This window comes from Silurus aristotelis (genome assembly GCF_946808225.1).
Source record: "Silurus aristotelis genome assembly, chromosome: 5".
Lineage (NCBI taxonomy): Eukaryota > Metazoa > Chordata > Actinopteri > Siluriformes > Siluridae > Silurus > Silurus aristotelis.
Genome location: NC_139578.1, coordinates 8,864,415 through 8,876,562, shown reverse-complemented (window position 1 = coordinate 8,876,562; position 12,148 = coordinate 8,864,415). Strand labels below are relative to the sequence as shown.

Here is a 12,148-nt window from a genome sequence, read left to right as displayed (position 1 = left end):
TTATAGTTTTAGTCATTAAGTTTCTGGAATGTGCTTGCACACGGAAAAAAAATGTGTCTAGCTCTGCAGGGTGTTTACTGAATGTCGTCATGTTTTCTTTTCCAAACATGCTGGACTGAAAAAAAAACATGGACTGAATGTTTCTAGAAAAAGGCCAGTGCAAACACAAGCAGGCATTCCGCACTGAGTCACAGTTTTCCAAAAGGTTATTTTTCCTTATACACTTGTGTTAATGTCATTTCTTAACCAATTAATATTTTCCTACTTATTAGTTAGCCAACTATGAAGATTTTGTTTATTGTGCGCCATGGTTTGAAGCGATTGACATAGGACAGGCAAATATTAATGTATAGTATGGAGCGGTCTGAACACCAATGTGTTTGATCATTGTTAAAGAAATAAATATTTATTTTTGTATTGAAATGTCGTGTTACACTAAAGTCAGAGCTTTTTGTATATATTGTAACTCAATTCAGCATCTGATAGTTTGGAAATGTACATATTTTTTGCTGTAGCATATAAGTATCCAATAAAACAAAGCATGAATCTACACAAGTCCTGATTTAAACTAGCATAAAATACTATTGGGTTTTTTTTGCAATCAATTGTACATCGAAGAATCCTGACTGTTTTGTCAAGCAGCTGATACGATAACATTTAAAAGCAACAGACATAACATTAATGACTTCATTGCTTGCATTGCTAGTTGTTACAGGGAAAATTAAGTGTGTTAATGTAAGAGGAAGGAGCTCATCTACAGTCTTGGACCATTGGAGCCCAATGTCATGAATGTTTTGACTACTGTTTCAGTATCTCCAGGTTTATCAACATCGTTCAGTCTTAAAAGCACTGTAATTGCAGAGCAGATGAAGATAATTTAAAACATCCTGTTTCTCTGGAAACTTTCTCTACAAATGCGTTCGCTGGCATGATGTAAGGACATACGTCCTGGGTTATTCTACAATGTCATTAAACCGAATATAAAATTACTGATTGAATTTTCTTTTCAAAATTTTATTTAAAGATCTTCTTGCATATTCTTTATTGGAGACTGGTCACCTTTCCCAGACTTTAAATTATACTTAATTATATATTACAGAAATAAGATAAGATTTGTTAATCCCGAAGAAAATTATTTTGCCAGAGCACAGCTTCAGATTAGAAGGGAAATATATATAAATGAAATATAAATGAAATTAAACCCAAATAACACAAATATTATATACTCTAATTTGTTTGACTTATTATTATTAATAATAATAATAATTATTATTATTAGTTTTTTTTTTTTTTTTTTTTTTTATTATTAAATCCCAGACAGACAAGGATGATTTCATGCTTGTAGCACGTGGGACTGTGCAAAAGGTCAGTCACGTGATTCTATCATATGATGAAACGAAGTTTTTCCTTTGACCTCTTTTTTCCTTTCGTTTTAATAAGATTTATATGGAATAATTGCGAAAATATATTACATAAACCAATCACCTAAAATACAGAAGATCTATATTTAAGAAATCGTCCTGACACGTTCAAAGTTGAGTATTTATTGTGTGCGCTAATTCATAAAAAACCCCGCCCACTGAACACTGATTGGCTATAGTCTGTTCTCTGTTCGCCCTGACTGATCCCGTTCGTTCACTGGATTGGTCAACAGAGCCACAGTAGGCGGGACTTAGAGAAATCCGGATGGAAAATAAGGCAGGCTTGGGGGTATTTTTTTCCCCCATAATGCACCATCAATAGTCTGCAAATAAGGAGTGACTGTTATAACCGTTAGAGCTGCTGTATATTTTTATTTCTATTGTTTTTATTATGTCGGTTCATTTATTAAACAGCTAAAAGTAGAGATAAAGAGGAGAAAAGACGAGGGGACGAGCTGAGACGCGACTTGCTGTTGTTCCTTATTATTATTATCCCCGGCGATGCCTCTTTTCACGTCCAATCCTTTCGATCAAGATGTTGGTAAGTTAGCCAGCTAGCATACATACATATGTATATATTGATATGTGTGTGTATATACACAGGTTAGCTTAGTGATGCTGTATTGTTGTTAGCGTCTGTCCATATTTAGCCAGTGCACGTACAAAACTGCGACATTTGTGAGTGTGCGTGTGTAGCGGCAGTAGGCGTTGTTAAAACGGGCTACTTAGCATTAGCTGGCTGATGCTTATAACATAGGGTTTCCACAGTGTTTTGAGTCCACGCGCAATGTGTCCACGGGTGTACCATATCTGAACCTACTTTCAGCCCGGAATAAAGCGTGTAGTGATGCTTGTTATGACCAGGGCTGGTGTTTAATCTTTACACAGGAGCTACAGTGACACTGCAAATGCTCAGCTCATCTTGTAGAAGCTAAGGAGCGGCTAGCTAACGGGTTTAGCCGGCTTTGCTTCGAACTAGCCGTGTGTTGACGGAGCGTCGCTGTCAGGCGAATGGGGGTGCTGATGAAGCTGAGGGTCATGAGATGCTGCATCTGAAAAATAGGGTGTATAGAGAAATGAAGTGGTGTTATGTGGGGGGGTGAGGCAGGGGCAGATACTGACTTTCCATCACAGGGATGCTGGTCAGATGTTGGATTTCTGATCAGAAGGTTTTGTGTTCACATCCCATCACCACCATGTGCTTAACCTTCATCTGCTCAATTGTATAAATGAGATAATTGTAAGTCACTTTGCACAAGGGTGTCTGCCAACTGCTGGAAATGTAATGCATCTGGACCCATTATGACGTCCACTCACATAAAGAACCGATCACAAATGATTTTGGATTACGAACCAGTTTCATGCAAACACAAATGTTCTACGGCCCGGGCGGCAGGGTGTCGGGGTGGCCAGTGGCCAGATAATCTTTATATAATATAACTGGTTTACTTATTTAACTTAATATAATGAAAATTACTCTAGCTTACCTCAATGCAAAATCAGTGGGAGCTTGGTGTTTTTTTTCTTTTAGCGATACATCGAAAAGAAGACTGAGTGAACCCAAGGAAGGAAATAAGTGCAAGTGGTATTTTTTGTTTTTCAATTGCTTTATTTTTTCCATTAAATTATTTTTTAACATTTTTTGTCAATAAAACGTCTTCCAGACAATGAAAGTTTCTGGGGGCTTTTGGAGCATACAGAGGGAGACGGCTATTGTAGAAATTAACACCAGCCGATTTATTAGTAGTAGAGATGTGGCACAAACCCACATGCACATTATTTACCTACACATAAACTCTCTTCATCTCTCTGTATTAAGTGCCTATAGAATACCATTATACCCCTTTGAAATATTTACTTTCAGAGGTTATCAAATTATTGAAAGAAAAAGAGAACAGTTCTGAAAAATTAGATTAACCGGGTTGGAAAAGTCATTCTTCCCCTGTTAATACTTCGCAGAGACACATTGTTTTAATCTCAGCCATTAATCTTTTTTGGCATATGTCTGTTTCAGCTTTGCAAACCTACATTGGGGAATATTTGCTCATTCTCCTCGCAGAATCGATCCAGTCAATCGGATTCCATGGTGAGTGGCAATGGCCACTCAAGGACATTAACCGTCCTATCCTTAAGTCGTTTGTTTCTTCTATTGGCAGTATGTTTAGGATCATTGCTATGTTGAATGGTGAATGACCTACCCATATTTAGCTGCCTAGCAGAGTGATGCAGATTCTCTTCAAGTATTTGGGTGTACTTGACAGCATCCATTTGTTTTCAGTCCTGACCAATTTCCCCGTCCCTGCTCAAGAGAAAAAACCCCACAGCATAAATCTCCACCACTACGCTTTACAGTAAGTATGGTGCGTTTTAGGTGGTGTGCTGTGTTTGCTTGCAGTTGGAGTTCAGTCGAAAGGGGGGTCGTATTGCTCTCATCAAACCATAGCACCTTTTGCCTGATGGCATCAGAGTCTTCCTTATTCAGGAAAGGCTTATTCTAGGTCATCTTTGTGTAAATCTTGTGAGTTACTTGTCACATGCAGAGACTGACCACTCTTAGTCATAAAGCCTAGTAAGTCCTTCAAAGACAAAAAAGCTCCTCTGATCAATGCCCTTCTTGCTCAGCCACCCAGTTTAGACAGACAGCCTGATCCAGGCAATGTATTGGTGGTACCAAAAAAGTCCTCAATGCAAACATCATTGACCATTTTAACTCGCCAGTGTTGGCAAAAAATAATTGTAAAAGTCACTGTTTATTGTGCTTTTCAAGTTGTGTTATTAAACCAGTTGTTGTGGTACTGCAAAACAGAAAGTCCTCTCTTCTGAAGACTTTCCTAGAGGCAAAAAAACATGCTGCTGACTGTTGCAAAGTGCTGGTACCCCAGACTCCTTTATTTATTTATTTATTTATTTTCTTCTTCAGTGTAAAATAGACGCCTTAAAGAAAGTGTAACATCGTAAATACAAATAACATGGGTTCTAAATCAATTTAGTATCATGCTTAGAAAGCCCACCATGCAAGACCCAGTGAATCAGCTGTAACTATAGTAATGATAGTGTATTAAAACCGGCAGGTTAATATAAACCTCTTAGCCCGCTGTGTTGTCACAGCAATGCCATTTTAGAAAACGGAATAACGTTTCAATCAGATTTGAGAATTCAATCTTGTGTAGTATCCATTCACTTATTATACACAGACTTGAATTAATTGAAGGGCTTGAATAGACACCTATGTATGGAAAAAGTGACCTGCTATCTGGTTAACATTAACCTTTTCAAATGATTAGATTCACTGGTTTGTTACACCAGTCTATCTAGATGACTACATGGTTCATGCGTTGGACCGTGCAATTTTCTGGCACTCATTTCCAGACACCATTAATTCAGAAAAGTATGAATATTAAGTTATCAGACGAGATATACTACAGCATCCCGCCTATACTAAATCCACTAACTAGTCTGGCACGCTTTACCGATTTTCCATCTCGGACATCTGAGTCAGCCAGTTAAACTTTAGGCATCCTGGTGTGTACTATCAGGACAATCTGTACAGCACCCTACATCTGGAGACCCTGTACTACACTAAGCACTAGAGACCCGCACTTCTGTTGGAGTACTGCGGGATCCGAACAAAACAAGTGCGACGCGGGACAAGATTTGATGTGAATGTGGGTGCGGGTGGTAAAATACTCATGTATGTTCGGGCTGCGGGAGAATCAAATCATTTGCGGGACTCCCACAAAATGATACAAATAAATAAACTGTTATGTATTTACTGCACAAAAGAGACAATGGCAACTAAAATAAAATACAACGATTTACAGGCACAAGGTCGAACACGAACTCTCGCGTGGCTCATGTGCGGTAGACCAGTGGTCCCCAACCTTTTTTGCACGAGAGTGAGGTAATTTTCCAAAATAAAAACATAATTCAGAATCAGATAGTAAATAAAACGGAAATAATGTAAGTTATGTATTCATGACCACTGTGGTAGACTACTAGAGCGCACAGAGGCAAAATGTCAAGCGCAAGACAGAGGAGAATCTCTGAGTGCTACAGATATTGCTTCATTATTAAAGAAAGGAACATACAACACAACAAAACATTGGCCTGTTTTTTAGTTGATTTTAGTTGATTTATTTATTATTATTTTAAATAAGAAAATTAGATTATTTGCGGGAGCAGGACAGAACTAAGACTTTACACATTCACTGAATTTTTCTTTTCACAAATTATATTTTTTGTCAAACACGTTTTATATATTTTTTTTTAAACAATTAGTACTTTTGCAGATTTCATTGCTTTTGGGTAAAAGTAATGAAAACAAGAAGAAAAGCATAAAGGCATATAATAAAGCCAGAAAGAACGAAAAACGGAACACATAATCGGGAATTTATATGTGCTAAATATTAGTTTTATACTTCAATAACAAATAATATGGTGCCAGAGCTTATCAAATGGTTCAGTTTTGCCCTTCAGACAATATCTCATTTGTTCCAGGTAGAATAGATGTCCCCAGATTTCCCCAGAACACCAGTAGCAACTTCTCAGCTGTAATGAAACTGCATGCAAGCCATTTGTTTTGCAGTCTGGTCAGTAGATGTGTAAGATGGGAAGGTTCCAGAATGATGAGAACAGGGTTTAGATTAATATACTCATTTAGTATTTCAAAAAAGCACCCCAACGGACATTTTTAGTTAGTCATCGAAAAATCACACGATTATGTTGATTGTCTCTATTCTATTATCTTTGATGAAGGATAATGTTCGTGGTGCAATTACACAGCCCCTATGGAAGTACATTCTTTGGGGTGACATGACAGGTTAACTCTTTACTGTTAATTATTGAAGAGAATGCTTCATGACTTGCATTAGAGTAAAAGGATGAACTGTATGGCAGAAGTGTATAACCACACAAGTTTAATTTGACTCATCAAAAAATATATTAACAACCATCTTCAGATGTAGTTTCAATGTAATGTATATTCTAAGTTGGTTCAAATGATTATTTTAATATACAGGCTCGAGAAACAAAAGCCAAGTCTGGTATTTTGCAAAAAAATTTTTTCCTTTTGCAGAGAAAGCAACCAGTGAGATGAATACAGCGGAGGACTGGGGCCTCATACTGGACATATGTGATAAGATAGGACAGTCACGCACTGGGTGAGTCACATCGGCTTCTGTCTAGTCTGAAATTTTATTCATCTAGCTGTTTTGAGTTCAATTGTTCAGTATGTCAAACAAGGGTTGATGGTTTGTTGCTCTACATTTTTCTGCGCAGACCTAAAGAATGCCTTCGTTCTATTATGAGGCGAGTCAACCACAAGGATCCCCATGTAGCCATGCAGGCTCTGACAGTACGCTTGTTCATTCTTAAGCCTCTCTCGAAGCTTGTGAAGTGGTTTTGGTTTCGCCGATGTCATACAGTTCTCCAAGAAAATATTGCAACCGCAAGGCCGATTTTTGTTTTTGCTATTTGCTGAAGACGGTTGTGTTTGAGATCAAGAAACAATGAGACGATAAACAATTTGGAACACGCCAACTTTTTTGTTCAAACTGATTTTTCCCAATCAATTAAAAGATTGGAATATGCGATTGGCAGGTGTATCTTAACGGCCAGGTTTCTCCTGTTTGTTTAAACAGCTTATAGCTCTGAATAGCTGAAATTCTGATCTTTTGTCTCATATTATTTACAATTTCTCAAACTCAACTCTCTTTAGTGCATAATCCCCTGCCCAACCAACCAAACGGCTGTTCCATTACTTTTGGGAGGAGACTATATTTTAATGTACTGCCATGGAGTACATGTTTGCTTGTAACTCAATATAGTATAACTGACTCTCGCTTTTTTCCCCCACTCTGCACTTTTCAATTTTTATTTCCTCCAACACAGTTATTAGGGGCTTGTGTTTCAAACTGCGGGAAAATCTTCCATTTGGAGGTGTGCTCGCGAGAGTTTGCCAGTGAAGTTAGTAACGTCTTAAACAAGGTATGTTCACTGGTTTATGAAAGTGTGGTCGTTCCATTCATGTTAAGCGAACAAAGCGACTCAGAATTGTCTGTTGTTTTAATCAGGGTCACCCAAAAGTATGTGAGAAGCTCAAGGCCCTCATGGTGGAATGGGCCGAAGACTTCCGAAATGACCCCCAGCTCAGTCTCATATCAGCTATGATTAAGAACCTGAGAGAGCAGGGTGTTACCTTCCCTGCTGTCGGATCCCAGGTTGGTACACTAATGCTACATAAATGTTGGTTAACCTCCTGGCCTACAGCTGCTGGATAGTTTCAGTGTGTCCTGAATAATTAAATGAGTTTTGCAAACCCTAGTCATGTGGCTTCCATCAGTGGCTTGGGGCCCTGGAGAGGAAAATGGTGACATGCTGACCGGTTTTACGTGCCTGAGGCTCTGTATGTGGAAGAAGGCGGATAGCATTTTCCTCCGAGTGTTTCAAGCCTTCCTGGGACGCAGCGCCAGCAGCAGCTTAAAAAGATGCATCTAGCCATCACTCTTCTCTGTTGGTAGCTGCTGTATAATAGGAGAGACTTGGTTGGGTGGAGGGAATTGGACAAAATTTAGGAGAAAATTTTAAATAGCAAAATCTGTCTCCATCTATCTGTTTATTTCTCAAACATTAAGTTACTTGACCGGTATCTAAAGCGTAGTTTATATTTTGGGAATGTGCAAGTTGGACCATTTACTTATATGTTTTGCAGGCAGCAGAGCAAGCTAAAGCCAGCCCCGCTTTAGTGGCCAAAGACCCAGCAACATCCACAACCAAGAAAGAAGAGGAGGACTTGGCCAAAGGTGCACCTTTTATAACAGTGCTGCAAAAGTGACCTCGTATTTTTATAGTATTCTATTTTACATACTGAGGCAAAAAAAACAAAAAAAAACAAACAAAAAAAAAAAATAAAAAAAAAAATATATATATATATATATATATATATATATATATATATATATATTATTTTTTTTTTTTATATAACTTTAGCAATAAGTACAAACTGAACAGACAAGTTAAATCTGAAATAATATGCAAACAAAGTTAATAAAGGATAGGTTGTCCATTATTTTGTGATCAACCTGCAGAAAGCCTTACACACAGCTATATACCAGTACTGTGTCTTTCAGTTGTAATGACCCCAAAAGAAAAAAAGGATAGAAGGATTTTGACTTTTTGATTTTATTTTCCTACACGCAGCCATTGAGTTGTCCTTGAAGGAGCAGCGGCTGCCAAACCAGGCCTCGTTCTCTGGGCTTTACCCGAGCGCGAGCAGCCTTCTCACCTCCCACAAAGCAGAGGGAAGGAAAGTCCGGGCTATTTACGATTTTGAGGCAGCAGAGGACAACGAGCTGACCTTCAAATCTGGAGAGATCATCACCATCTTAGACGACAGGTCACCCTCTACCTTAGAAGCGTAGTGGAATTAAAAAACTTTGATGAATTTGAGCATACTTAAGTTTTTCTTAATGTAAACAGGATATGCTTATACGGCTTGATGAAGAACAAATTATTTATTTATTGCAGTGACCCCAACTGGTGGAAAGGTGAGACTTATCAGGGCGTGGGCCTTTTTCCATCCAACTTTGTCACAGCAGACTTGACAGCAGAGCCAGAGATGAGTGAGTAGAGGGGTTATTTTTGTCATCTTTCACCTGTTTTCACTACTAACCAGCATGGGTATTTGTATTTTATTTTATTTTTTCGCTTCCAGAATTTCAATTAATTATTCTGTTACCATTTGACTTCTTTAAATTTCTGTTTCATGATGTTCTTACATTATTATATTTTACAAAAACCTATTTCACGCAGAACTCTGTTACTCTGTTCGACCAGTGAAAACGGAGAAAAAGACGGTACAGTTCAGCGAGGACGTCCAGGTCGAGACTATAGAACCAGAGCCTGAGCCTGCCTACATAGATGAGGTGAGGGTTAATCCTATGAAGAAAGTCTTCTACACAATGAAATGCACAACGTTGCACAAAACAGCGAGCTATGCTCCGATTAGGAGTTTGAGTTCCTGTGTAGTGTGCTTTTTAAATGGATTGGGCTTGATCAGTAGCTGTACAAACTCAATAAAAGCTACCTGGCGTTATTAATAGTAGCACTAATGGACTGTAATGCATGCAGGAGAAAATGGACCAGTTGCTCCAGATGATCCAGAGCGCAGACCCAGCAGATAACGAGTCGGATGCCTGCGAGCTGCTCCAGCTAGAGGGTAGGGCGCAGGGCCTTTTCTTAGCTATGCATGCGACATATTAGTTCTTCCTCTTTAGTATTTTATTTGGATATGGGTGTTTTTATATATTTTTTTTCTTTTTTTCCCCTTTTGTTCAGCTAGCTGCAACCAAATGGGTCCACTCATTGATCAGAAACTGGAAGAAATTGACAGGTATTGATAAACATTTTTTGTATTGATCTGAATTGTCTGTCTTTCCTTCTAAGAAAAAAATCTTTCTGTTCTTCATGGTGTCTTTCAGGAAGCACTCGGAGCTGTCGGAGCTTAACGTGAAGGTGATGGAGGCACTCTCGTTGTATGCCAAGCTGATGAACGAGGACCCGGTGTATGCCATGTATGCCAAACTGCAGAGCCAGCAGTACTACATGCAGCAGCCTGGGACCTCACAGCAAGTGAGCGACTCCCTCAAATTACCTTCACTAGGACCAGATCAAAAACAAAATCATCTTTATTGAAACCTGAGATATCTTGTATTTTGCATTTGGGTTTTATTCTGGAAGAAGATCTCTGTACTATTGTGCATGCTTCCTAGTTGAGTAATGCTGTGTTGTCCACAGGTGTACCAAGGACAGACAGCTGCAGGACAGTATGGAGTGGCTGCTACAGGGGTGCAGGGTTACAGTGTTCCTGTGGAGCAGATTTCTGCCATGAACCAGGTGCCTGGTCCTTTACCAGGGCAACCAGCACCCGGGTAATGACTGAACCCATTTTTCTGAAAAAGATTGTTGTGAAGGCTTGAAATTATCATCCATTAACTTTATCATACTGCAAATTGGACGTTATTATATAAAAGGTTATTGTAAGTGCTGGAAAATAATATATCAAGAAACATACTAAATAGTATGCTTTCATAAAGTCATAAGCGTGGAATTAAACACAATGTGTCATGCTGTTATAGTTTGTTGGTAAAATGGAAACCACCTTGAAATGTTTTTTCCCCCCCTATTCCTGTTGCTGCATTATACAAGCAGTTTGCCAGTGATTATAATTTCTTATTTTAGAATGATTAACAAAATATTTCCTATTTTAGATTAGTTTAGTCATATTTAAATTGGGTGTAACATTCACAAAACCAGTTACTTCATCGAAACCTCAAGAAACGCACACTTAGCTTGTGTGACCTCGGTCCATGTGGATGTATTGTTAATATAGAAAGGATTCAGCCTATTGATGAAATCCTGTGAACCGAACCGCAACACCTGATTGAGAATTCATAAGTGCTGTGGTATAAATACAAATAAAATGAAAGAATTTGTTAAAACCCTCATGACGTCGATAAACATGAGGTTTACACGGTTTAGAGACGTTCAAGAAGATTGTGAAAAATCTTCCTACACGATTGGAGAACTACAATGTTCAATTTCAAGCCATGTATGTTCCATCATTCATTGTAACGCGTTAAATGTGTGTATTTCTTTCCCAGTGATGTGCACATGTACATGGGCCAGGCGCCTGTGTACAGTGCCCCTGCAGGCAGCATGGTTCCGGCTGAAGTGCAGCAGGCGTACCAGAGCTCCGGCGGTGGACAGGCGGGCCTGACCCAAAACCCCAGCTACAGCTGTGCCAATCCCACAGACCCACAACAGAGCCCTTACCCAGAGAAAGCCCTCTTATAGGACCCACGTACATGCCACTCCCCTCTCCAGTACACATACCACACCTTACTCCTAAACAAGAGACTGTGCAGGCTAACACTAAAACATGGCTACAGGTCACTGGAACAGACTGATCCATGCTCCCAGTTCAGTTAATGTTTCTGATCAACGTGTACGTTCATCAACACTATGCTCAATCTGTAATGCACCCAGACAGTAGAAACCACAAACGCGTAGTCAAGTAAAAGACGCAGGATTTCGATTCACTACTGACTGGTTACATTATGTAATTTGAAAAAAGGCAGACAGTCTCTTTCTCTTTATTCATCTCTCTAGCGCTCATGCTCTTTCTTTTTCTCTCTCTCTCACTCTCATACACACCACATCTCTCTGTCTCACTGTTTTAAAATATCTCCCTATCACTATCTCCATTTCCTAACTGCACCTCTCTCACTGTCTTTATCTCTCTTTCTGTTCACACTATATTATATCTTCCATGCTGCCTATCTTCTTTTTTTGTCAGTCTGACTCACTAGCTCTATCTCGTGTGTCTATCTTTCTCGCTTTGTTATTCTGTATGTCTAAAGTTCTGTCTCTCCCCCTTAAGTTATTTGAGTTGGTGCTGCCCTAATGCCCACTAAAGACTACACACTTACTAGGAAAAGCTGAAACACAAAACGGAGCATGCACATGTACATAATTTTCCCTTATGTTATGGAACTGTTATGAAACAGTCTAGGTGTTTGTTGCTACAGGGTTTCATAGGAGATGTTTTTTTTTTTTTTTTTTTGTTTTTGGGTGGGTGTGGGTGTGTGTGTGTGTGTGTGTGAGCGTGCGTGAGTAAATGTGGGGAGCTCAATAGGCATACGAGTGTATGGCCTTCATGTGTCATTAGT

At 39.0% G+C, this 12,148-nt stretch overlaps 1 protein-coding gene across 2 annotated transcripts; it reads left to right on the top strand.

Annotated features, from left to right (window-relative positions):
- Positions 1 to 1,667: 1,667 nt before the first annotated feature.
- Positions 1,668 to 11,904, top strand: stam (signal transducing adaptor molecule (SH3 domain and ITAM motif) 1). 2 transcript variants are annotated; one of them, XM_083543132.1, is made up of 14 exons: positions 1,668 to 1,962; positions 6,496 to 6,580; positions 6,699 to 6,774; positions 7,311 to 7,406; positions 7,493 to 7,639; positions 8,131 to 8,221; positions 8,619 to 8,814; positions 8,946 to 9,040; positions 9,255 to 9,343; positions 9,549 to 9,636; positions 9,756 to 9,810; positions 9,899 to 10,049; positions 10,215 to 10,348; positions 11,081 to 11,904. In XM_083543132.1, exons 1-14 carry the CDS (start codon positions 1,923 to 1,925, stop codon positions 11,271 to 11,273), a joined length of 1,536 nt encoding a protein of 511 aa, XP_083399258.1. In that variant the 5' UTR covers positions 1,668 to 1,922; the 3' UTR covers positions 11,274 to 11,904. The 2 variants fall into 2 exon arrangements, with proteins under 2 accessions (XP_083399258.1, XP_083399257.1); XM_083543131.1 differs by having other exon boundaries at positions 1,728 to 1,962; positions 9,231 to 9,343.
- The last annotated feature ends 244 nt before the right edge of the window (positions 11,905 to 12,148 follow it).

Bases quoted from the DNA above. Each gene is read 5' to 3' on its own strand.
- stam (XM_083543131.1), top strand. From the start codon at position 1,923: ATGCCTCTTTTCACGTCCAATCCTTTCGATCAAGATGTTG. The intron at 9,637-9,755 runs GTAGGGCGCAGG...CCTTTTGTTCAG, and splicing joins CGAGCTGCTCCAGCTAGAGG to CTAGCTGCAACCAAATGGGT. The intron at 10,349-11,080 runs GTAATGACTGAA...TTTCTTTCCCAG, and splicing joins CCAGGGCAACCAGCACCCGG to TGATGTGCACATGTACATGG.